The following is a 24,712-nucleotide window of genomic DNA, read 5'->3' as shown; positions in this document are numbered from 1 at the left end:
TTTTAATAGTTTATTAATATTTTCTAACATTTTCTATTTATTTTCTAATATTTCCTATTTGATAACATGTTAAATGCAAAATTTCTTTTATACATTTGTTAAATATGTTCCTCTCATACAAATATTGCATGTAATATCATTATTACGACATATCAAATGTCCTTGTCGATATTTTGAACAATAACAATCATTATCAAACATTTTTTTATCATATTTATCAAAATTCCCGGAAAATTTCAAAGGCAACATGCAACATTGTTGTAATGATAAATTTCTCTTCTATAAATGTTAAATCAATTTTTTTTTAATAATTGTGTTTGGTATAAGCATATTGAAGCCTATCTATTCGTAGCGAATCAGGATATCTTCCATGATACCACGATTGCCTTTTAAATCAATCTGTTTGATCATCGGCTTTCTTAATCCCTTTGTTTTACAGAGAGTGTATACGATTTTTGCACTAACATAAACCTATTGGCGTCGAACAATTTGAAAGTACAGGTCATACGGCGGCTTTCTATCTTTACTGGAAGAGGAAGACCTCAGGTGTACCTTCCTGTATTGTTATAGCAAGAACAAGAACGGACGCCTGATCAGAACGTTTCGTATGTTAAAAGATTGACAATTGAGGAGACGGTTCAAGAACATAGCTCTCTCATTGACCGTTGTCGAAACAAATCCAAACATACTTTACACATATAAAAGGTGCACCTTGTGGGTGTGAGGTTGCTTTTATCTCCGGTTTCGGTGCCACATGATCTACACTGTGTTGGTGCGCTGTGAAACCAAACAATCAAACATTTCAATGGTACCCAGGGGTCACCGCACAGCAACGGGTTAGCTTCAGGGAGTTCAATTACCAAATGAACAATGGATAAAACAAACTGTTACATAATAATATTATCTCTTTATTTCCGATCTCGCTGTATCATTCCGTAATGAAAACAACTTAAAAGATACATCCATTAAAACAAGGTGAAACATGAAATACAAAATGTTAACATTCGGAATTATGATATGACTTTAATATAAACAATGACACAATTTATTTTTGGCAAGATAATGTATGTATGCGTAGATTACAACAGAAAAATCATATTCTTAATTGAAAAAATATCTAAGTACAAGGAATGTATAAAGGATTTTCAATTTTAACTTTGAGTTTATTCTTAGCAAAAGCTCAAATTTCATAATAACCAAGAGTTTGTAGCCTGGATTTTAGTCTTTCGATTTTATGTGCTTCTGTTCGGCAAATCGACATCAAAAACACGAATTAGTAGGAAATAGCTCGTATGTTATTAATAAGATTAAATATCAAAGCCTGAATCTCAGGCTAAAGAATTTATAATGAAGTTTGTTTGTCAACAATGGTTACGAATTTTACCAAATTAAGTCAATCAGAAGTTCTGTGATGTAAATTTATGTTCATACCTCTGTCAATAATGGAAGAGCAAAATGTTTGTACATGTATCACATTATGCTAATGATATTGCCATATGGGCAGATTGTTTAATGAAACACAGCATACGTTCAAATGCATTAATATCATAAAAATGGCATAAATATATCTAAGAAATAGACAATGAAATGTAACAGTAATTTCAGCTAAACAAAACACTATTATTGATAAATGTATAAATGTATACAAAAACTTACTTACATGATCGGAATAGATGTTCAAAATACAATGTACAGGGTAACTTAAAATTGCTGTAAATTTTCAATTAATTCTGAGTATTTATAAATGATTTTATATGTACACAAATGAAATATGAATGTACAAAAACAACAAAAATGTATCAAATCAAGCACGTAAGATATAAAAAATAGAAAACTAAAAGAATGCCCAGGAAAGGAAAATTGAAAATGATGCAGGTTTGAATGAACCTTCGGATTTTTAGTTTTATTAGAATAGAGATTTTTTTTTTCAATGAAACTGGATTCATAGTCTTTCGTATGTATGTTGTTTCATATGTTACAGAATAAAAAGAGTAATTTATGATATGTTGAGCATTATCGCCGTGTTTTGCTTTCTGGCATTTATCTTCAATATGTCTTAATTGATTTCTTAAAATTAAGTACATGTATTTAAAATATAAATTCTATTTTTTTTCTACTAACATAAAGAATATTTTTTAGAAAAAGAAAAACAATTTGATATGGTTTTATAAGTATTATTAACAAAAATAATCACATAATTATTACAAGTATCAGAAATAAACTGTTATTTCCGGTCGTTCTTTTTTCGTCCTGGAGGCTGTACTACTTTTGGAATCTAACAATTTCTGAAAATAAAAACAAAAAACATTATGTTCACAGTTCCTTGCCCTTTGACAACAGAAACACATAAAAACTGTACGAGTCATTCTTATTAAAAGAATGCAGTGCACTTTTCCAGTCTTTACATTTCTATGTTAATTGGCTGACTGGTTATCCAAAAACTATACCAGGATGATACAAAGCCCCTGGCTGACCAAGTTTATAGTTTTTGATACTATTTGTTGGCAGTTGACAAAGCAAAGAATAGAAAAGGCGGGATAAAACTAAAATTTTTACAGCTAAAACTGGAAAAGTCTTTTTATCCAAAACCACAGTATGCTTCTATAACCAATACATGTTTATTGTTATTGCGAGAGACAAAATATATCAAGATGCTATTTTTTAAAGCTAAGTTTAAAACGGTATACAGTCCGGACACACGTGCAGACTGCCAGGCCTCTATTATTGTGAGGCCCAGTCAATATTGCTCCAAACACTCTCAAAATTAAATTTGCATGTTGTTTACAATCACGTTACAAAATAATTTTCCATATTTAACATTTATTACAATAATATACATATGATATATCCCTTGAATGGATTATTAATTTATCGAGACTATATGTTTACTAAGACTAAGGCAAACGCCATGATTTCAAATATAATAAAACATTTCACAATCTATTGAGAAAGTATACTAACGTTTTTGCTGTTAGTGAATATTGTGCTATTGGCAATAATCTAAGTGAAGTGAAGTCCGTGTTTGGTCAACTTTAACGAGGTTTTAATTTGTGAAAAAAGATACTGTATTTTATGGAAAATTTGAAACAATAATGTTAACGTTAAAATTTACCTCAGCACCCTGGGGATGTATTTTATCGTCACTGTCCCAACTCGTCATTTTATTCACATCTTTTTTATTGCCATTTACTAGAACCCGTTGGCTACCGCCGGTGCTATCACTGTGGTTAGACTCGTTACTCGTCGTATCATCTCCGTGAAATGTTCGGAAAGTTCCGTGATTTGACGGATATCCATAATCGTCGTCATACGGAACGACAGCAGTCTCTACTTCAATCTCACTGACATCACGATCCATTTCGGATCCACTACTCTGTAAATATCCTTGGTTAACACCAGGTTTCCTCAGCGGATTTTCTTGAATAGTTGTTGCTCCGAAATCGGAAATACCATCAGTGTCGTCTGCGTAACTTAAATCCATTTTCGGAAGGTCATCTGGTACTTCCGCTTGTCGATATGTAAGTCCTTGAGCTGCATGACTTCTAGGAGCCCTCGCTCTGTCCAGCTCCTCTTTTGTCCTTTTGTTTCTGAAAATATTTTTGGAAATAAATTTACTAGTACGGGAAGAATTCAGATTAATTTGATTGTTACCATTCAATAAAAATGACTGCCAATAATTACTAGTACTTTTAAACTACTTTTTGATAAATTAACTTGTGCTTGGTGAATGAAAAGTTCTTTAAAGCAGAAACGATTGCTTTTTTAACATAGGTTTTATAACATTTAAAAATGTTTAAGAGCATGTTAGATGCTTATTACCTTATGACAGTAGCAAAATTTAAACAAAGTAGTATTTTTACTTCAAGACAAAATATTAATTTGAAAAAGCTATAACTATTCTTATTGCCAAAGATATCAACAGAGGTATAAAAGGCTTATAATATTAAATATAAAACTCCTATTACATCATATGGGCATGCGCAGTTAATACGGAACATATGTAACAAAAATATTCAAAATGCTATTCTTATCGCGATTTGAGGTAAAAGCGTTTAATCACTTTATTTTGCACAATGTCAATGATTAATTTAGAGCGAATGACCAGAAATTTTGCACACAGCTGATTGGTCCTGAATAACACAAAATGCTACAAACATTTCGGAAGAAAATCAAATCGAGTCTTTTCAAACAACCCCAATGGTGCCTTTTAAAATTCCACTGCATTAAATATTTGGCGATAAAGGAAAAAATAACGGACAATTTTCACTTACTTCCATACAATGTAAACGATGAGTATTATTATAACAACCATGAGCACCCCAGCAATCGCTCCCATAACAATAGTTAGCATATTGTCACCATCTGATGTCGGTGTTACCGTTACTTCTTCTCGAGGTTTTCCCTCAGTTGTCTTGGTAACAGCCGGTGTCGTAACTGGTCGCGACGAACTGCCAAGAGTTGGGAATATGACGTCAATTTGTTTCGAGGATTCCCTTGGGGGTTCCCCGTCGTCTAGAACCGTAACAAGGAGTGAGTATTGATCCAATGAGAGTTGTTCCGGTTCGGCTTGAACAGTAATTTCTCCGTCGTAGTTTATTTTAAATAAACTGTTGCGAATAAAATAAAAAGTTAGATTAAATACATTTTATTTCAGCTTTATTATGATAAAAGATTGAAAAAATAGTTTATCAGATTTACAAAAAAGACGAAAATTTAAGTTAAAGTCAACTCGTGTTAGGGAAATAGCAATACTATGAGTTTAAAAGAAAGCCAACGGAAAAATAAAAAAGAAACGACTGGTTTTATTGCCATCAACGCTTTTCAGTTTTTGGTAATTTTGCCCAAAAAAATAATTATTTTTTGGAAAAAGAAGTGAGTGAAGAATGTGAAATTCTGATCCACACTTAAATGAAATGGTATACGAATCTCGAAAAATTAATACAGTCCATTCACGTCAAGAAAAACCTCAGTGATATGCAACGTGTTGGAATGTTGTGATACTTTTATGCTATAAAGATACAATCTTAACACATTCTACAAAGGTTCAATGTGGTTCAATTAACTTAAATTCGAAAGGCACTAATTTCTTCAATCTTAACATAAGAAAAGGAACTTACTTTGTATTACTCCTCAGTTCAAAATGTAGGACGTTTCTTGTATCGTCATCATCTGCCTATAAAAACAAGACACAAAATTAGTGTGAAGTTGTTTCATTTACATTAAAATATGTATAGAATTTTATACCAGTACATTTCTGTTTATAAGGTATGTACAGATAATTACTTGGAGAAATATCTCTTACCATTGTGTATCATTGTAGAATAAGAAATGAAAAATATATCCATTATAATACGCAATTTATTTTACATTTTAGATAGTGTTGAAAATATTTTGTTTGTACAACTACAAAAGAATAGAAAATGTAGCCAAATTTTTGTCCAAGTTGTTTTCTAGCTATTTCTAAGAGATTTTCATTTGAAAATTGCAATCTTAATATCATGTAGATCTATATACTATATTTAAATAGTTTAATCTTAGCCATAAAACATGTCAAAGCTTTGTTATTAAAAGTATGAAACTAAAAATATAAAAGATAGTTACGGAAACTTGGGTAATGACATATCCTTTGACTCTCTCCGCTTTGAACGTTACACCTGGTACATTTAGTATAGGGTTGTTGTCATTGACGTCTAGAACGGTGATTTCAACTCTCGTCTGCGCCGTCTGAAGAAGCAATGGATATTGGTGGTATTGTATGTTATTAATGTAATAGTTAAGCATTTATCAAACTTGATGCTATGGTTTGGTTAAACTCTTCAGAAAGTCTTAGAAATATGCGAAGAAGCAATAACAATTCGTCATTTTTTGTTACGTAAGCACATAGATTTTCAAATGAATATAATAAAGAAGCCGACGGCACTTTTAAAAAATAGCGCCAACAAAGCACAATCTCAAACGTTAGAACGTCCATGAATTGAAACAACCTTTCGATCACTCATCAAAACATAAAACTGAATGATCTTCATGTATTAACCCTAATTGTTAAAAACAAATGCTAAAAAAATTCAGACGATATCCTTATCAAATATAATAGTAAAACAATAACATCTAAAATACTATAGGTGTAATATTTCTCAAATTCAAAATACAATTAATACCACTTAATCTCCTGTTTATTGTAAACCAAAGCTCACAATTAAATGAAGGCTATTTCATTATCATGCCTGTTTTAATCGTAAATTATCAACGGACGTGGATATACATGTATATGACCACAGCTCATTTGCATAAATCAAACACTCTGGACGCGGTATACGCGTGTAATCTCATTTCCGTGGTCACAGTTACAAATAGATCAATTTTTAAGAATTAGTTTATGTTAATGTAAATTTTATGGTTGTTTATTTTCAAAATTAACGTAATTGATAATCATTACTACTAGTATAATTATCAATATAAATAAAAATGTATATGAACTCTAAGACTGATTAAAAAAATTAACAACTTTGTTTCGAAAATATTCATACAAAAAAGAACAATGGAGAATTTGCTGAAGTGCGGGAAAAATAATTTGTATGACGTCTTTTGGTTGAATGAAATAATATATGACGTCATGCGACGTGTTAAAGTATCTTCTTCAATACCAAACAAATACCGAATATCAACGCGTTTTAATTGGATAAGGAAATAAAGTGAACCATTTACAGTGCTAATTACGTAAGTTTTGACGACAAATAATCTTATTTTAAGGGCACCATCTTGAGCAATACTCTGGATCTCGATGCCGTACCTGATATGGATCTTCATCTTTATATTTTACCAATCTGAATATTCCGCTAAGCAGTTTGTTTTTATATTATTTATAAGAGACCTTAGGAACACAGCCCATAAGCTTAGACTAAACAATGTAGAGAGTCGTTTTTTTACTTGAACCCATTTGAACCATACCTTTCTTGAACAACGTCAGAGCGTACTTAATTGTACATCTAATGTATTCCGTAGAAACACATTTTTAATCCAAGAAATAATATTTCACTTACCAAATCTATTTAAATGATAGTTGAATGTAGCAAATATACGAAAATAAGGCATTTCGTTGAAATTTAACTTCAGAGCTCCCAAGTGTTTTATACATAAAAGAAAGAGATGTCACACCGAAAGCTGGCAAATTATTTGAAGCTAGATACTTTAAATAGGAGGCACCAACGTATTTAAACATACAATAACTGAGCTGTCACAACGTGCTGGCAAATAATTCGAAGTTACAGACATAAACCATTTGACAACGGTGGCCACAGTAACAAAGTTGTCACACGGACGAAAACAGGTCCAACTTTTCCCAGTTCATGATAAGTAAGTGAAAAAGAGTCGTGAAGAAAGATTTAAAGATTTCTCATGAAAATAAATTAATGAAATCTCTATGCTAGAATTAAGAATCTCTCTAACTAAGAATTTTTAACTGAATAAGGAACAAAGATGCAAGCAAAGCAATAACTAGGTTTTACACCGACGAGGGACTCATTGTCAATTAGATAGCTCTACAACTCTTTCAATAGTCAAGCAAAAATAAATAGTATGATATATAACAATAAGCAGAAATGTTAAATAAACTTTTTTTTGTTCATTATTATATCATGCTATATGCACATTAATGTCTCTTATTTCTCTTAAGAAACTGCAGATATTTTAAATAGCCGTCATATATTCACACCAACTTACCTTTGGTCGATACTGAAGAACTCGTTATTTTCAACAATGGCATACTTTAGGACTGTACCCTGTAATAAAACAAAATATTTCTTTTAATACAATCATTCAACATGGAACAAAAGAAAGTGAACAATGATGTCACTCTGTAAGAAATACTACAAGAGCTTTTAATAATTTAGTGTCTGAACATTTTCTAAGACTATAATTAACTTCAATTTCAAAACTGCAATTTAAAATTATTTTACTTTATTGACATTGAACATGTTACATCATCTGCTAGTTAAAACAATATCTAATCAACAATGAAAACAAAATGTATTTAGAAATGATAGCAAATACGGTTATTTACAAAATAACAATAGTATAAAGAATGGATTTGTTTAGATATGAAGAGGTGTTTGTGGAAATGATTAAATATATTTTAAATAATAAAACTTTAATAAATAATAATTGTTGTTGTTTTGGATTGTTCTTTTTTCAAAATAAAATAAAAACACAGATACATCAAATAAATTATTGGGGATGGGGGCGGGGGGCAAAAACGTACATCATCAACAATAATACAAAGGGTTTGGCTCTTGACAATATGGAAAAAATGATGAAAAAAAACTACTAATTTACAAGGGAAGCTGATAATATTTAGTGCTTAGCAAGCTAAATCAGGGGGATACCAATAGCTAAAGCGATTTTTCAATTGAAATGATAATTCGAATGCTCACAAATGTAACTAATATAACTGCAAAGGCTCCTTATATTAACCCTTAACCAGCTGGCGGCGACTGAATTTACACATGCTTAAAGTTTGGACACATTTTTGCAGTCTGATCAAGATCTGCACTTCAATATTTTTTTAAATGTACCCTTTAAATGATGAATGGTTTTGTCCGAATTGAAAGATGGACAAGTCCATTTAAAAAAAATTCAGTGGTACAGGTTAAAAAATTGAAATTTCATGACGAATATTCCGTCTTTCAAAACTTTTTAAGGAATACTCAGATGTATTGATAATTTGCAGTCTGATCAAGATCTGCACTTCAATATTTTTTTAAATGTACCCTTTAAATGATGAATGGTTTTGTCCGAATTGAAAGATGGACAAGTCCATTTAAAAAAATTTCAGTGGTACAGGTTAAAAAATTGAAATTTCATGACGAATATTCCGTCTTTCAAAACTTTTTAAGGAATACCCAAATGTATTGATAATAGATGTTTGTTAATTGTTTTAGATTACCATTGTCAGTGATGAAATGTATAGAGTTTAGCATTATACAAACTTTGTGTTTAGGAAATACAAAAATGGTAAAGTGATATATATACGTTTAACTTAGTTTTTTTAAGAAGTTATTTTAGTGTGATTGTGTAGGAAGCTATAAGCTTATAAGCTTATTCCTTTCCCGGAACCAACCAGTACTAAACAATGACTGCTCAATGAAACACAAGCTAGAGCAAGAAACGATAAACTTGCGAAATATTTTATCATAGCATATTATTTCAAATGCTAAAACGGAAGTATTGTTATAACTATCAATGATTTGGGCCATCAAATGCATTATGTTAGCGATGTAGAAATAGCGTGAACTTTTAATTCATATGTGGAAATATGGTAAATAAGTTCAAAATATACATGGATAGCAATGGTTAATATTAGAAAAAGAAACTAGCGAGCTGAAACCGGAAGTAAAAGCAGGGAGACCAGATAGAGTATACCAAGCTACCCGTACTGTAATAGTTTTCTGAAAAACAGAACAATTTCAACGTAAATCTCTAACTGTCTACAGCGCTGAACCAAGATATAAAAAAGCAAACTAAAACATGCACCACAAATAATATTAGAGAATTTTTCATTTTGAACCAAGAAGGTCTGTTTTGATTCAAACATATTTATTTAAGCTAGATAAGGAAACAAGTTCTTGCAACTTATATTAATGCCTTTCGAGTCCGCTTCTTGGAACCAACCAGTACTGGAGTCATATGAAAAAACATGGTCGTAACTCGAGTAGGGCTCGAATCCATAATCTCTGAGTTGAGAGGCAGACAACTTAATCACTAGGCCACCGCTCCCCTTTTTAACCAAACCAAGGTCTGTTTTAATAAGAACAGTTATTGTAATTAACAAAAGGACCGCACGCGGTGTTAACGCTCGTCTGTTAACCACTTTTGACAAAAAATCTCCATTAAAAGGGACATAATTAAAAAATTAAAGCCTTCAGAATTATGCATCTTGTCAAGATAAACAAGTATTTCAAGTTACATAATTTTAAATGTTTGAATAATGGGCTATATTAAAGTTTTGCAAGACGACCATGGCAACAACGGCGGCAACGACGACGCAGCGATCGTAATAGCTCGACTTTTTCTTCGAAACAGGCGAGGTACAATGTACATATTTCAACTCCATTAAATACATTTTCCTTGTGTAGGGCCATGTTCTGCAAAAGCGACAAACATTAATTTTAATGGTTTTTGCAGCAGACAACACTTAGTTGTTGGTTCAAATTGAAAAATTCTCGGTTGTTTTTGTCGTTTGTTTTCACTGTATGGGAAGTAAAATGCAATATGAATTGACTGAATTTAGACAACATTATATAAAAAAATAATATGTGAAACAGATTTTGAAAAGAAAACATTATAAGAACAGAAAGATGTTTTCAAGTGTGAAACGTCATTCTGAAGTCAAGAAAGACACCTTTGATTATTTTCATTATTAATAAATATCTTTTTTTGTGATTTAGAAATAATAAGAGCTTCATTGCATGTCAGAATTTTCTGAATCATTACACATTTCTATTTGTTTACATCAATTCATATTACATCACCATATAGTGTTATAATTATTATACAACAATATATTAAAACATCTGATTATGAATTACAAGTTTATAAATATAAGCGCTACTGCCTTAAACATTTCAATCTATTTTCAATAAATGCATATGTAATTCACAACTACAGTGTAACCTCTGTATAACGACCCCCTTTGTAGAGCGGTTACCTCTCGATAACAACAGTTAAAATTCTTCCCAAATGCAAGACTTTGCTATAAATTTAACCTTTCTAGAGCGACACCTCTCGGCAACGACCAAATTTGATGTCTCTCAAAAAGGGTGTTGCTTTGAACAGGTTACACTCTAGTTGTAAACTTGATTCTGCTGAATCACTTATATTCTTAGTTCCATCTAATCTATTTCAAACCATTACTTATTTAGACTTTATTACAAAATCCATTATTTCTACAGTGTATATCTGTATATCGCTTAACTATTGCTTATTTTCATTCAATATAAAACAGAAACTTTATTTATAAGATATATATACTTTACATCACTTTCTTAAATATTTTTCGAACTATTTCTTTATAGTGATTTGCAAGTTATAAGTAAAGAATAGCTGTTCTGGTAAATTTGTATGTCAAAAATGTAAGATAGACTAAAAATCTAGTACGTGTACGGTAAATAAATAAAGTCTGCAAAATATCACTAAAGACAACCCGAATTCTTGTCAAGACTGAAAATAACTTTGTAGTAAAAAACAAACAGAAAAAAAATGCGCAAAATTTGTGACAAAATGTAAGAAATGCGTGAATATATTTGCTACGTAGCTCATTTATAATTCTAAATGTTTTTCCTGTGACAAACTTTTAGCACACAAATCTTGAATTGTTCTATCAATAGAAACTTACAAAATCCGGGTCCTTGGCTGTCGTTGTTATAAGAACGGATCCGATTGGTTCCAGCTCTGTCCTCGTGACCTTGTATATGGTTTTTGTAAAGCTTGGAGCATTGATGTTTGCTTCCGATATGGTGATTGTCAACATGGCAAACCATTCTCTATTTGCATTATCCACTTGTGACGCCTGTTAGATGTAAAATAAAGGTATACACGTGTAATGTATATTTGTTTTTGTTCATAAATTTATTAGTACATTATTTAAAAATGATATCATCACAGCCTTAAAATAGGTAGCACGAATCGTTTACACTCTTGGTGATTGTCAACGAATACCATCTTAATTTATATCTTAATTAAATAGAAACGTGGATATTTAGATCTGGACAAAACAATACAAATTTGGATTCGCATGATTGTGTATTTTTTCAAAATTAGAACAGACTAAATAATGGGCAGACTATGATCAAATGCTGGCTGATCTTTGTCTGCACTGGCCGCACGTGAAGATAATCAGTTGCCGCCAGTAGCAAGATAATTATCAGAACGCGACTTAGAAAAGAACACATTGTCAAAAGTGAAAGATGTTGCAGTTTACACTTCCAAAAATGTATTAACTAAAAGATAACTCATATGTTTCAAAATATAACAAATATTACACTAAATAAATGTATATTTAATATGTACTTATTGACCAAATTCTAATAATTTTACACTCGACGTAAGGGCTACTTTACCGTGCGTTAGACGTAAAATATAAGTTTTAATATTACAACATCTTTGTTTCTGTTATGAACAAGGCTTACCAACACAACAACAGTGAGTGTAGGAACATCTACATCAAACACCCTCTTGTTCTTAATGACTGCCGTCGTGTTATCAATGGCGAAAAAGTCATACGGATCTGAAGGGATATAAAATCAAGCATATGGAAAAACATGGAAAAGTTTTGATGAGAATAAAAGCTTTTGGGACCATCAATTTAATCTAATGCCCTGGCGAAACTTAATAATAAAACATAAGCCAGCAAAGAAGATGTACGGGGCAATTTTTTAGAGTTACCATACAGCTCGTGGCATCTGCAGTTTGCATTTGTAGTCTTTTTCTGCGCAAAAAATTTGGGTGTGGATTTTAAGGCGTTTTGAGCTCCAAACCCCAAGTGTCTGCACATTTTTATAGGATATATACTATCGATACAGTTCAATATTTGTAATTTTTAATTATCAACAGTAGGCCTTCTCCCTAAGTGTATTTTCATACACTCGTCAATGTAAACTTTGTGTGCCAAATATAAGTGACGACAGTTGAATGTTCAAAAATAAATCTTAATATAAGACATTTCTTTCTTACTTTGAAAAGGCCTACATTATTTTCTACATTAGAATCGAATAGGAAAATAGGAATTACCGAGAAGTCTGTATGTAACTGGAACATTCATAGAATCTGGGTCACGTGCTATAATCTGAGACGTAACTTTGACAATAGTACCCTGAAACCACAAACAAAACATGTAAACGTAAGTAAACTCTCTACTATACAATACACAAATAAATAAAAGGAAAGACTTGAACATGTTATCATAAATAAGAAAATTTCTAAATCGACATATGTAAAGAAAAAAATGACGACGGATGAACAATTATTTATTTATTTGTTCATTTATTTATTTTTTTTTTTTTGTTGTTTCTAAATACATTTTACATTATTACATATTTATTTATTTTATGCTGAGTACTAACTATGCAAATATATAAATAATACAATAATATATGAAGAAACATATGTAAACATTTATATAAAACTGTATGATATATTGTGATCGATTTAAGATTTATATAAAACTGTATGATATATTGTGATCGATTTATGAAGGTGGACTTACAGGTTTAGCGTCCTCACTTATAACACCTCTGTATGTTTTCTCGGAGAACACTGGGTTCAAATCATCGGCATCAATAACATTCACGGTCAATGTTGCCGTGGAAGTTTGTTGAGCGCCTCGATTAGCAGCTGGCGAATCCTGTAATAACAAAACGGCAAACAATGCCTTAAGTCTTTATAGTAAGACCATTTGTGTCATTTCATTTTATTTATGAACATTCAAAAAACGTTACCAGAAGTGACTGCAAAAAGAATTTTAGGCCACTATGGTATAAGAATATATAACAACTTAAAGCTACTCTTCCACACAAAACGGATCTAAAAAAAATGTTAACAGTCATTAAATATGCATAGAAGTAAAATTTGCAGTTTCTACATTCAGCATGATAAACGTTTAGATGTTGTTTTTTTTTCCGTCGGACCAGACATGTTTTAATCTTCTAGTTCCATACAAATGTACAAGCCTGTGGTGAAATTATATGTTTTGATGATATTTTAATTCAAAAACGCCTAAACTTCAAAGTGTGGGATAGTAGCTTTAACGTCTTACAGGACCGCCTTTACTTCAACTATGATGCAAATCACGTGTTTATCAAAATACGCAGTCAAAAGTAATAACGAGTATCACTTTTTGAAAAAAAAGAATTGAATATAAACTCATGGTATTCACATTTGGATATTTCTAAAATTTGATATTAAAATGAATTTTAAAATATTACACATGTCATTTGTGTTGACAGAAAAAACACACTTACCGTTGCTTCAATTAAAATTATCATTTTAGTTATCGTTTCGTAATCTAGCGGCTTTCCCAACGTTATTATAGGCTTGGTTATCACTTCCATTAGGAAAAAATCCTGAAATATAATCAGCCAAATTAAATGAAATGTTAACTTATGTTTCATAAAAATTAAGTTATATCTTTATAAATAAACGTATACAATAATTTAAAGAAAAACCTCATTTATAATCTCAGTTAAACATAGAATATATTAATTATGATTTCAATAAAAGGTGCTCAACTTCATAATTATGATTTTAAGTTTCCAATCTAAAATGATTTGCTTCACGCTTTTGATGAGACCTATCAGTTAGTGTTTGATAACTTGGTTTTAATAACGTCACACCATCGCAGTGTAGGTCATATGGCGACTTTCCAGCTTATTGATGGATGAAGACCTCAGGTGCCCTATTCGTGCGTTATTTATGGTGAACGGGCACCTGAGTAGAACAACTACGGAATGCCGTTAGGGCCATCGCCTATGAATGTGTTGATCTGAAACGCGATAGTCGATAATACGATGGTGAAAACGCGAAATCACTAAAACTACGATGGTGAAAACGCGAAAGTACGATGATGAAAACGCGACAGTACGATAATGAAAACGCGATAAACTATCGTGTTTTCACCATCGTACTGTCGCGTTTTCACCATCGTAGTTTCGTGATTTCGCGTTTTCACCATCGTACTATCGACTATCGCGTTTCAGATCAACACATAAATAGGCAATGGCCCTAACGGCATTCCGTAAACAACAGCTGGATGGCTTCATCAACTGAAATAATTCAAAGACACTGGCGAGATTCGAACCCACAGCGGTGAGGAGCAAGTGGTTTGAAATAAACGGTTCAGTAAGTTAGTTGCTTCGAATCATTTCATTGAATGTATCTTTCTTAAAGTATTTTTTTTTTCGTTAATGTACATAATAGCTGACCAATATGTCAAAATGTTATACACACTTCTCTAACTGAATTAAAAGCCCTGAAGGTTTCTTAAAGTTTATTAAACACAGTAACTTACAGAATACGTTTGGTTCGGGATAATTCGGAAAGTCAATCGGCTGTTTCCGCCGAATTCTTTATCCGCATCTGTAGCACTTATACCGGAATAAACTGTTGTTCCAACTGGAGAATCCTGAAAATTACATCACATGTAAATAGTTTTAGTTTGTTTAACCCCTTTACCTGCTGGAACTAAATGTGTTCAGCCTTTGGGACCAGTATAGAGCAAGGCCAGTCTGCACATCCATGCAGTCTGACCAGGCATGCTCTATACTGTTGTCAGTTCAATTTATTGAAATCCCTTGAACTTTGAATTGACTGTTTCAAATTCAAAGGTGGACGGATCCATTATAGAAATATAGCAGGTTAAGGGTTAACTGTTCTGATTTAGATTATATGGTAGGTCGGCAAGTATGTTTAATTTGAAAAAGTTAAGAATGTTCGAAACATGCATTTAATTTACCATAAATATTACAAATATTTAATATCATTGCTTATCTAAAAACTAACACATCTAAAGTGTTTAGAATGGATATAATTAAAAACAACCAAGACAGCTAGAAACTCAAATTTTATCTCATTAAATCATAAATGATCTTTAAACTGCACGAAAATGCATGCCAGCGAAAACTTTTACAGAAAAAAAGGCTGGACAATATCTAAGGCACATTACCTCGGAGATAGATACATTATGTTGTTTGGAATTAAACACTGGTGGGTTGTCATTCCAATCAGTTACCAAGACATTCACAATTATCTGTAGCTGAAATTTAGAAATTTTAATATATATATATATGAATGGAAATACAAGACCTATACCTTATACCATATAAGTACGAAAGACCGGTGGTGACATTTCAACTTGCCAATACTCGGGTTCATCTTCATCAATTCACGATTTCAAATTCACGAATTTACGAATTCAAATGTGTAAATTAACGATTTCAACTTCGTGAATTCACGATTTCAACTTCGTGAATTTACGATTTCAACTTTGTGAAGATAAAATCAAGTTCAAATTATGAATTCACGATGAGGAAATCGGAAATTCATAAAGTTGAAATGTCCCAATCAATCTTTCGTATAAAAATTATTATAGACATATTATTGCTTAAACCGGTTTTAGGGGGCGTAGACGGTAGCTAGCACTAATCCCTACAGTCTATGAGCAGGGTCAATCAAAATCGAGTCTGCGATATTTGCAATTTGGCCTTTTTCGACTTTCTTAAGGGATTCCATTATTCTATATATTTTTATTCTATTCAGTATAACGAAAATATATCTACTTTTTGTCACTGTTTATTATAAAGGAATTGTGCAATGTATTATAACTATGTGGTAAATATAAATTAATAAAGATTGCTTAAATCTATTGGATAGTTGTTAGCACCTTTACTATTGAAACAAACTTTAATCATCTGCAGATATGATGTAATAAATTATCATTTTTTATAATATTAACGTGATATACATATAGACAAGACATTGAAAACGTTACGTGTGATGATGTCACGTCACCATCATGTTACGTTAAAGTTTGTTTTTGTCTCATATTATGAACAGAAAAATCATTCTCCGCGCACCAGTTTGCGCAATGGCAAGTAACTAATCATGTAAGGGGAGACCTCTGCGTTGGAGATAGCAGAAGAATAACATTTTTTTTTTACATTTTGTCTGAAATCGTCGTTTGTGACGTAACTAACTACAATTGTGACATACCCAGCCTGATTCCTGCTGCGATGTTCCAACTTTTCTACAATTAAGTATAAGAGGTGGTATCTCTTCCGCGTTTTGATCAGTATTCAGTTCGTTTTCTAATGTCACATTTCGGGTTAAATTGTTAAACGAATAATAGCTATGCTCAGCCTGGACTATTTCTATCTGGCTGACGTCACCCTCGATGATCACGTGACCAATAACAGTTTCTGAAAAGAAGAAGGTTAAGAATGGATGGACATAGCAATTTAGGCTATGCAAATTCAAATAGATTTTTATTACAAGATTAATATATGAAATTTAGATAGCCTAATCTTCTCCTCTACAAGTGTATTATGATCATAGAATAAAGTAATTGTTCAAATAAAATATATAAGAACAACAACATCAGTTTAATAAAGAAGCTTTTGAGTTGAACAGTGATCAAATTGTGAAGGTAACTTTATAAGCTAGGTATCATGGGTTCGAGCCCAATTTTGGGTCTTGTACGATTCTAGTACTGATTGGTTCAATGTGGGGCACTAAAAAGCGATTGACGAAAAGTGTATCACAGTTAAGCTTAGAATCAATATGATAAATTTGATCAAATATGAACTCTAAGATCAAAATATAAAGACATTAAAGTTACTTGGTTGAGTATTTTCCATGATATTCTGAATGAAATATTCATATCCAAGTTGAGTCTGGCATAATTCTGAAAATACAATATAACAATACGTTACAGTAGAAATAAATGTATATCGAAAATGTACCAAAACAATTTTGCTCTGTGTATATGTACATTAACTGGTATATAGGTATATTTGATAAAAGGATATTATTTTTATTAATAACCGCGATTATTATGTAAAACATATGTTAAAAATGTAAGGTATGATGGGGGATGACCCCGACCCCCTCATACCTATTACATGGTAAATAAGCGGGGTTACCCAGACGGGGCCTTAAAAGCTCTGGCTGTGTCATGTATAATAATCTTATAAAATATATTTTAAATCTTATTCAAGTTGTGCCTTTTTTCTAACAGAATATCAGATTTGACAAAAAAAACGTCATTTCCAGTTGTTCATATTTTTGATCACATAAATTTTGCGTTTTCATTGAGCTATACTGATATTTTGTTTTCATATTTTCAGTCACAAATAAAGTGCTTTGATTTGTAACATACCCAGTGCTTGAACTTGTAAAATAACAAGGGAGACTATCAAACAAGGCACCTTCCACATTGTTGAGCTGAAAGACAAAAAGTGTTATTTTTGTCATGCGGCGTAACTCTGTATATATTACTGTCAATATAAAAAACAAAGTTGTCTCCCTTCTTTGGTATCGTAATGAATTGAAACAAATATATAATATGACAATTACATGTATGCATGCATAAATGTGAAGTATTTTAATTATAAGATTTAATTTTACCAGATAAGAAGGCAAAGTATTTTATTATTCGTTTATTTAAAGAGTTACATTAATACTAACAATAAAAAAACTCAGATTGCGTGATATTCGCTTATTATAGTATCAAACTATCAACAAATCTTCAAATCATCGGGTCCGTGTATCAAATTCTCAAATACCAGATTATTTGATAGGCTCAACTTTTTCTGAATAGATATACATGCCTTTAATTCGGTTTAAGTGGTCATCGTGTTCACGATATATCATACAGTGTGACACCGGGCATGCAAATTTTGAATAGGTCCCATGAACACGTTATCTGTCACAAAACCATCGGTTTATGCGAAGTCAAAAATTTTATGACAAACGACCATAATAAATTTGAAACCCGAAACTATCGCCTCAACGCTCTGACATTGTATTAACTCAAATATTTTATCTCTTGCATGAGATAAACAATTCGTACGATGAGCTTCATTCTTTTGAAAGAAATATTTAAAAATGCGCAAAGTATTCTAAAAACGTAGTGGTATGGAGAACGCGAAATGCATTTGTTTTGTTTACAAATATTTATTAGCAAATTATTCAGCGGGTTGATATATTCTGATTTGGTTTATGACGTATTTTATTTCCTCTGCGTAGAGATATGGTGATACCTTTCAAAGATCTTATGATATATTCTGTATTGTAATTCCTGTATGTTTGTTGCTAGAGATTATGCAATAAAAACAATTATTTACACTTCACATTTAACGAATTACAGGAGAAATTCACGTCGTTTATAATAGAATAAGCGTCCCTCACACCAGCACGTGACTACGTCCTAGAAACTCCTACTGCAACCTCGAAAATACATAAGTTTTCATTAAACACTTAAGGGGTAAATATATCTTCAGAATTGGAGAAATCGTTAAGAATAATTGCACAAAAATATGCCCATTAAAACACATGCCGTGTCTATTAAATCAACATAATTTCACGTCTTATCAAGTAAAATATCTTAATGCTCGGTTTATAATTCAACAAATGAAACAGAGTGTTTACAAACATATAGAATATCAATGCATAAATGCCTGTATGATTAAATTTGGGTAATTTTGAAATTGACTTCATGCGAAAATAAATATGTTGATTTAAATGTGATACGAGGACAATAATGATAAAAATATAAGATATAAGCCTCGTTCTGAGATGATGGTGTGATAATTGTGTTATAGCCTTAGATTTATGCCTCGTTCTGTGATAACGTTGCAATAATTAAAATATTGCACTCCTCAAAATAGAAAAGCACACTGCTACAAGGAATAAATTCATATTACATTTTGAGAAATCTTCATGTTTGTGAAAGATAACACAAAGTGAATTCTTCAGAATTAAGAAAAATAACCAGTTAGATTGAAAAAAAGCTTAAGTCTATTTTCATAATGTAAAATAATATGTTATATTATAAAACAGAAAAAAATATGCAAATCTACTCAGAAATGAATTGAAGATCGTTTTTTTTTCTTTGCTGTTTCTAGATATATTGGGTGAAAAGCGTTGCAACGCTTTTCAATTTTGGGTCATTTTTCACAATTAAAATAATTATTTAGGGAAAACAGAGAGAGCGAATGACCTGAAATTGTGCACACAAGTTATTGGTCTAGACCCACATCAAATGGAATGTTAATCTCGAAAAATTATTTAGTTTCGTCATGTCAAAAAAACCCTCAGTGCTTTAAACGATAAAAAAAAACGAGAGATTTTCTTAAAATTTAAACTCATTATCTTGTTAAAGGTCTAATGGCATTATAATAGTCTTTAGTTTTAAAGAATATTTAAAAATAGAAGACTTAGTCACGTGATTTTAATCGATTACGTTATCTTTGCACGTGATAACGAATCCTATCGTTCGATAATGTGGAAAATATTGATAACCGAAGAATGTTGAAGAACACCGAAGAATACCGAGGTAACACAAAGACGAAATAATTAACGATAACGATACATCGTTTTATTATAATTTTGTTTTTCGAGGTGCAAATCATATCAAAATAACGCGGAACATATGAGAGACGTCAGCTGTTTGCTAAAGGAAGAAAATATCAGAAGATTTTGTTTGTGATATAAGCAAGTGAAGTTTTGTTGTAGTTTAAACACTGGTGCCTTACTGACCATATCCTCGACTTTCTAAAAGCAAACACTTACAAACTTGCATACTAATGCCTTTTTAAACAAACCGGTTTGTTAAGTTTTGACTTTAAAGATTTATTTGCCGAGGAGTATCTCTAACAACAACATCAATCAAAAACGACTACTTACCATTTAACTTTCACAGATATTTCAGAACTTTGTTAAGGGTTGACTAAAAGTCTTTCTTCTTCTTGTAGATCAAACACTGTAGAATAAATGAAATAAAGTTTAGTAGACGGATGAATAAGAAAACTTGAGTATCTAATACGGGTTCTTAGAAAGTTGTTAAGCACTATAATTCCTTAACTTACATTTGATAGATATTTAATCTTTTCTTGCAGCAAAATCTCTTTAATATCCTAATCAAATATTGCTCTCGTTCTTTTTCTCTTAATCTTTCAGTAATTTCTATATGTATTACATTTTAATATACACACATTAATATATTTCTTATAAAACCACCGACCTTCCTTAATCTAGCTTAATATTATCCTAGTAAGATTAATTTCAAAGTCACTAGCAGGACTCGAACCCAAAGGGGTGAGGCGCAAATTATCTGAAGTCAACGACCTTAAACCAATCGGCCATGAGGGCTCCAAAAACGCTTAATTTTTACATGTGTTTTTATTTCATGAAGTGTATTTCTTATATTACGAGAATCTTCAACAGAACTTTACTCAGATATTTCCGGTTACTCCTAAAAATATAGATAAAAGTAACATGAAAGGTTTCAATTGCACGTTGAATGACTCTAATGACTCTTGGGTGAGTATAAACAAATATGATATCATATAAAATGATATATGCTAACAGAAAGATTTTCGAAAGTTTTCGATAATTAGTGTAATACAGTGTAACCTCTGCAAAGCGACCAACTATATGACAGCAACACCTTTCTATTACAACAGTATTAACTGTTCCCTAAAATAAAACTTCACCATGATTGAAACACTTTCTTAAGTAACACCTCTTAACAACAGCCAAACTTTTTTTTTCTTCTTTTAAGAATGTTGTTTTCCACAGGTTGTACTGTGTACTGTATATCATGTTATGTTTTATTTCGGACGAGGAAACTCATCTCAAGAACATACATGTATATAAAAAGAAAAAAAATATCAATGAATTGTTCTTTAATCAACGATTTTATAGGCTTTGAGTATAACAATATAACAATCAAATCATAAGATAATTAAGGTCAGCGGATATGATATTAAACAATGATATATCAGAGAGATTGATGAGATATTGACGCTTTAAAGGCACAGGCGCCAATAATTTACTTAATACGTATTAACCGTTATATATATTATCTTTTAATTCAGGATTTGATATATCTTTTTATATTATATTCAAGACGGTTAGTTGATTGTATTCAAGTAGTTCATACGTTTCCATCCGGTGGTTGAAATGTAAAGTAAAACAATACTCTTTAACGGTGTTTGATTTATTACCTATACTATCCATATAACAATTAATTTATTGTATTTCCAACATATGAAAATATATCGCATATGCTTTGTACTCATTTCGCAGCGTGCAATAAAAATAATGAGCGTTTTATTGAGGTTGCAGTAAGCAAAATTCGACAGTTCAAAGGCACATTCGGAATTATTCGGTATTTATTCTCGGATATTAATGTTTCATGCATCAGGTATTTCAATCATCCAGTAAGATACGGACATATCATTTTGCTGTTTTATTAGCAAGTAATTCAACAACAAAGAAGTACATGCATGGTTTACAACAATTTTCAAGTTTTTTTTATTTGGACAATATAAAGATGTACAAGCATAAATAAATGAAATAAATACATCGAGGTTAGCTTTATCATTTTCACATCCCATTATATCATGTTATTTTACTAAATGTTTTAGTGAGAGACGTGCAAGGCGGTTGACCTTAATAAAGGACCTATAGAGGGGAGAGCACTTTCAAGTCCATTTTTCTTTCAAACCCATCAACTTCTGAATTTCTTAAATATATTTGTCCAGCTTCCATTTTGGGAATTATCCAGTTACCAATTTTGGGGGAATTTCAAGATGAAACATTAGTGTAAGTTAGCAATCAGTATAGCGTCTAGTCTGGCTACACGAATGTCTAGGCTGGCCTGACTCTATACAAGATGCAAAGGCTAATAACGTTCGGTTCTAATAAGTTGTAGGTTACATAGCGAATTAATCGTGCATAAATGCTAAATTCTTACAATCTTTAACATACATTCAATAATTTTTTAATATTTTCGTGATGGATTTTCGGAATGCTAAGCGTTTAAAGTACAAACTATTTGCCGAAAAGGAAAAAAACAAGAAAACAGATAAATCAAAAGAGCTTCTTCAATGAGCAATCAATTGCTAATATTTTGCGACATGTAAATCTAAACAAACTGACAGTTTAAAAGTAACGTGGTGGGAAATCCGACATCTCGTCCATCAACATTTAAAGAGGGCAGCAGACAGCTGTCTTCACTTGCAAGTCGCTTTTCTCTTATAATTGAGCCGCGTCACGACAAAACCAAACTAATAGGGGGTTTTTGCGACCCAGCCTGGATCCAGGACCAGCCTTTGCGCATTCGCGCAGTCTTGGATCAGGCGAACCCCCAATGCCTGTTTCGCTTACCAAACCTTTTATATCTCAAATAGAGAAATTGATAGCGAACAGCATGGTCCTGATCAGGACTGGCCGCGGATGCGGCGGCTTGGTCTGGATCCATGTTGGTCGCAAAACCCTTATGTTGATTTTGTAATACATACGTGGACGCGGCTCAATTATATTGATGATTTGAGAAATTTTACTTAATTTACCACCAAAGGGACAAATAACAGGAAAAAAAAATAATGCATATAATCCTTTATGCTAAAGCTGCGAAAGTGTGTTTACGGTGTAATTATGAACATTTGAAGGTCACAATTTAGAAGAATTAAATTTGGCATCTATCTTCTATGACCATTTGAAATTATTGCTGAATAGCAGATATTACTGTTTATCCATGATCTAAAGATCTGGCAAAAGTCAGGTTACACCGGATTCAATGCCAAGCTTAATTCAGGCTCCACTGCATAGCCGGTGAACTTGATGTTCGCAAAAAGAGGAAGACGTGTAGATTTAGTCTTTAGATGACGCTCTTCCATTCCCTCCCATTTAAAGGAGTGGGAGTTACCTTTTCTGTTGCCAATGAGAATTACTTATAATCAGCGTATGGATCCGAATAGAATCTTAGAAACGTGCCATTGACCAAATTGGCACAAAGCAATTCGGCACATCACGTACCCACCCGAAAACCTGTATGTATAAACCGTCCATTGTTTGTTACTTTGATAACAAACGCTTTGCGGGACAGATGGACAGAATTTTAGATCTTCATACCACCCTCAACCCAAACCTTTAAAGTGCACTGTGTAAAGAAACGGACACTTGAAAGTGCTGTCCGCTCTTTATATTATTGCATTGATTGCTCGCACTGAAATGTATTTATTACCCTGAAATAATATGATGTATATGATGATGTACTATGAACAAATCAAAGAAATAAAAGTTATGTTCTGTTTTATAGGTCCTTGGTTAAGGTCAACCATCTTGCCCATCCTCAGCTCCATCTATCTTCAACAGTATTGTTTTGTATTATCATAACAACTAACAGACAGTGCCAAATTCAACACTTTATGTGCAGTGTTTGATTGCGTGATTTAAACTTCATCTGTAATGTATTTTAAAAGTGCATCTCTCCTTTAATAAAACATTGTGAAACTTTACCAGGAGTTATGATTAATTCGTGTGCGGAAGAAGTACACGGAATAAAATAATTGCAAATACCAAAAACACATTGTCAAGAAAACATTTGCCGGAAATACATTTCAACAGAAAAAAACCCCTTGCAATTGCCGTTTGGAACAGAAACAAATTTTGCTTTAATTGTTTTATTTTTTCACGTTTGCTTTCTTAGAGAACTGATGTTAAAATATTCTTTGTTCGTGATGGAAATGCTTTGTTTTGAGTAATTATCAACCGGTGTATACGTAAAAACTAATCAGTTGTAATTATCGCACTTACGAAATAGAAGCAAATCGGTAAAAGATTACCTGTACCATGATAATATTATCAATGAAAATAAATTGTACAACATATAACAATTATAACAGGATGTTATCTTGATAACAAAAGCAGGCGAATTGTTCGTCTGCTTCAATTACATGAACTGTATGTTGTGAAAATGGCGCGTGAAATGGGAAAGTTCTTTTTAAAAAATCGTTTGTTTGAAATATTTCTAACGAGGCAGAAACATTCAATTGTACAGCTTTTAATTGTAATCTCTTAGCAAACTTATTACAATGATAAATGCACAATATTCATGCTTTATTCGTTTCCTCGTAATTCCTTTTAGTGTCCTTTTACG

General features: G+C 31.8%; 1 protein-coding gene across 1 annotated transcript; it reads right to left on the bottom strand.

Annotated features, from left to right (window-relative positions):
• Positions 1–892: 892 nt before the first annotated feature.
• LOC132744975 (cadherin EGF LAG seven-pass G-type receptor 2-like) lies at positions 893–20,574 on the bottom strand. The gene is made up of 18 exons (XM_060733795.1): positions 20,452–20,574; positions 17,924–17,988; positions 17,384–17,449; positions 16,759–16,964; positions 15,713–15,802; positions 15,059–15,172; positions 14,013–14,114; positions 13,259–13,396; positions 12,784–12,865; positions 12,183–12,280; positions 11,390–11,563; positions 7,720–7,778; positions 6,718–6,790; positions 5,602–5,724; positions 5,118–5,173; positions 4,272–4,607; positions 3,113–3,587; positions 893–2,285 (listed from the first exon to the last, which is right to left on the bottom strand). The coding sequence occupies exons 2-18, from the start codon at positions 17,979–17,981 to the stop codon at positions 2,211–2,213; spliced, it is 2,325 nt and encodes a 774-aa protein (XP_060589778.1). The 5' UTR covers positions 17,982–17,988; positions 20,452–20,574; the 3' UTR covers positions 893–2,210.
• Between the last annotated feature and the right edge of the window lie 4,138 nt (positions 20,575–24,712).

The sequence above is a fragment of the Ruditapes philippinarum genome, unplaced genomic scaffold, assembly GCF_026571515.1.
Source record: "Ruditapes philippinarum isolate M1 unplaced genomic scaffold, ASM2657151v2 ctg632_1_1_1_1, whole genome shotgun sequence".
In the NCBI taxonomy this organism is placed as follows: Eukaryota; Metazoa; Mollusca; class Bivalvia; order Venerida; family Veneridae; genus Ruditapes; species Ruditapes philippinarum.
The sequence above is the reverse complement of the archived record's forward strand: the minus strand, read 5'-3'. Positions and strand labels throughout refer to the sequence as shown.

Coding starts and splice junctions, on each gene's coding strand:
- LOC132744975 (XM_060733795.1), bottom strand. CDS start 17,981: ATGTGGAAGGTGCCTTGTTTGATAGTCTCCCTTGTTATTTTACAAGTT. Junction 15,803..16,758: donor CGCAGCAGGAATCAGGCTGG/GTATGTCACAAT, acceptor TCTAAATTTCAG/CTACAGATAATTGTGAATGT. Junction 4,608..5,117: donor GAACTGAGGAGTAATACAAA/GTAAGTTCCTTT, acceptor TATTCGCAACAG/TTTATTTAAAATAAACTACG.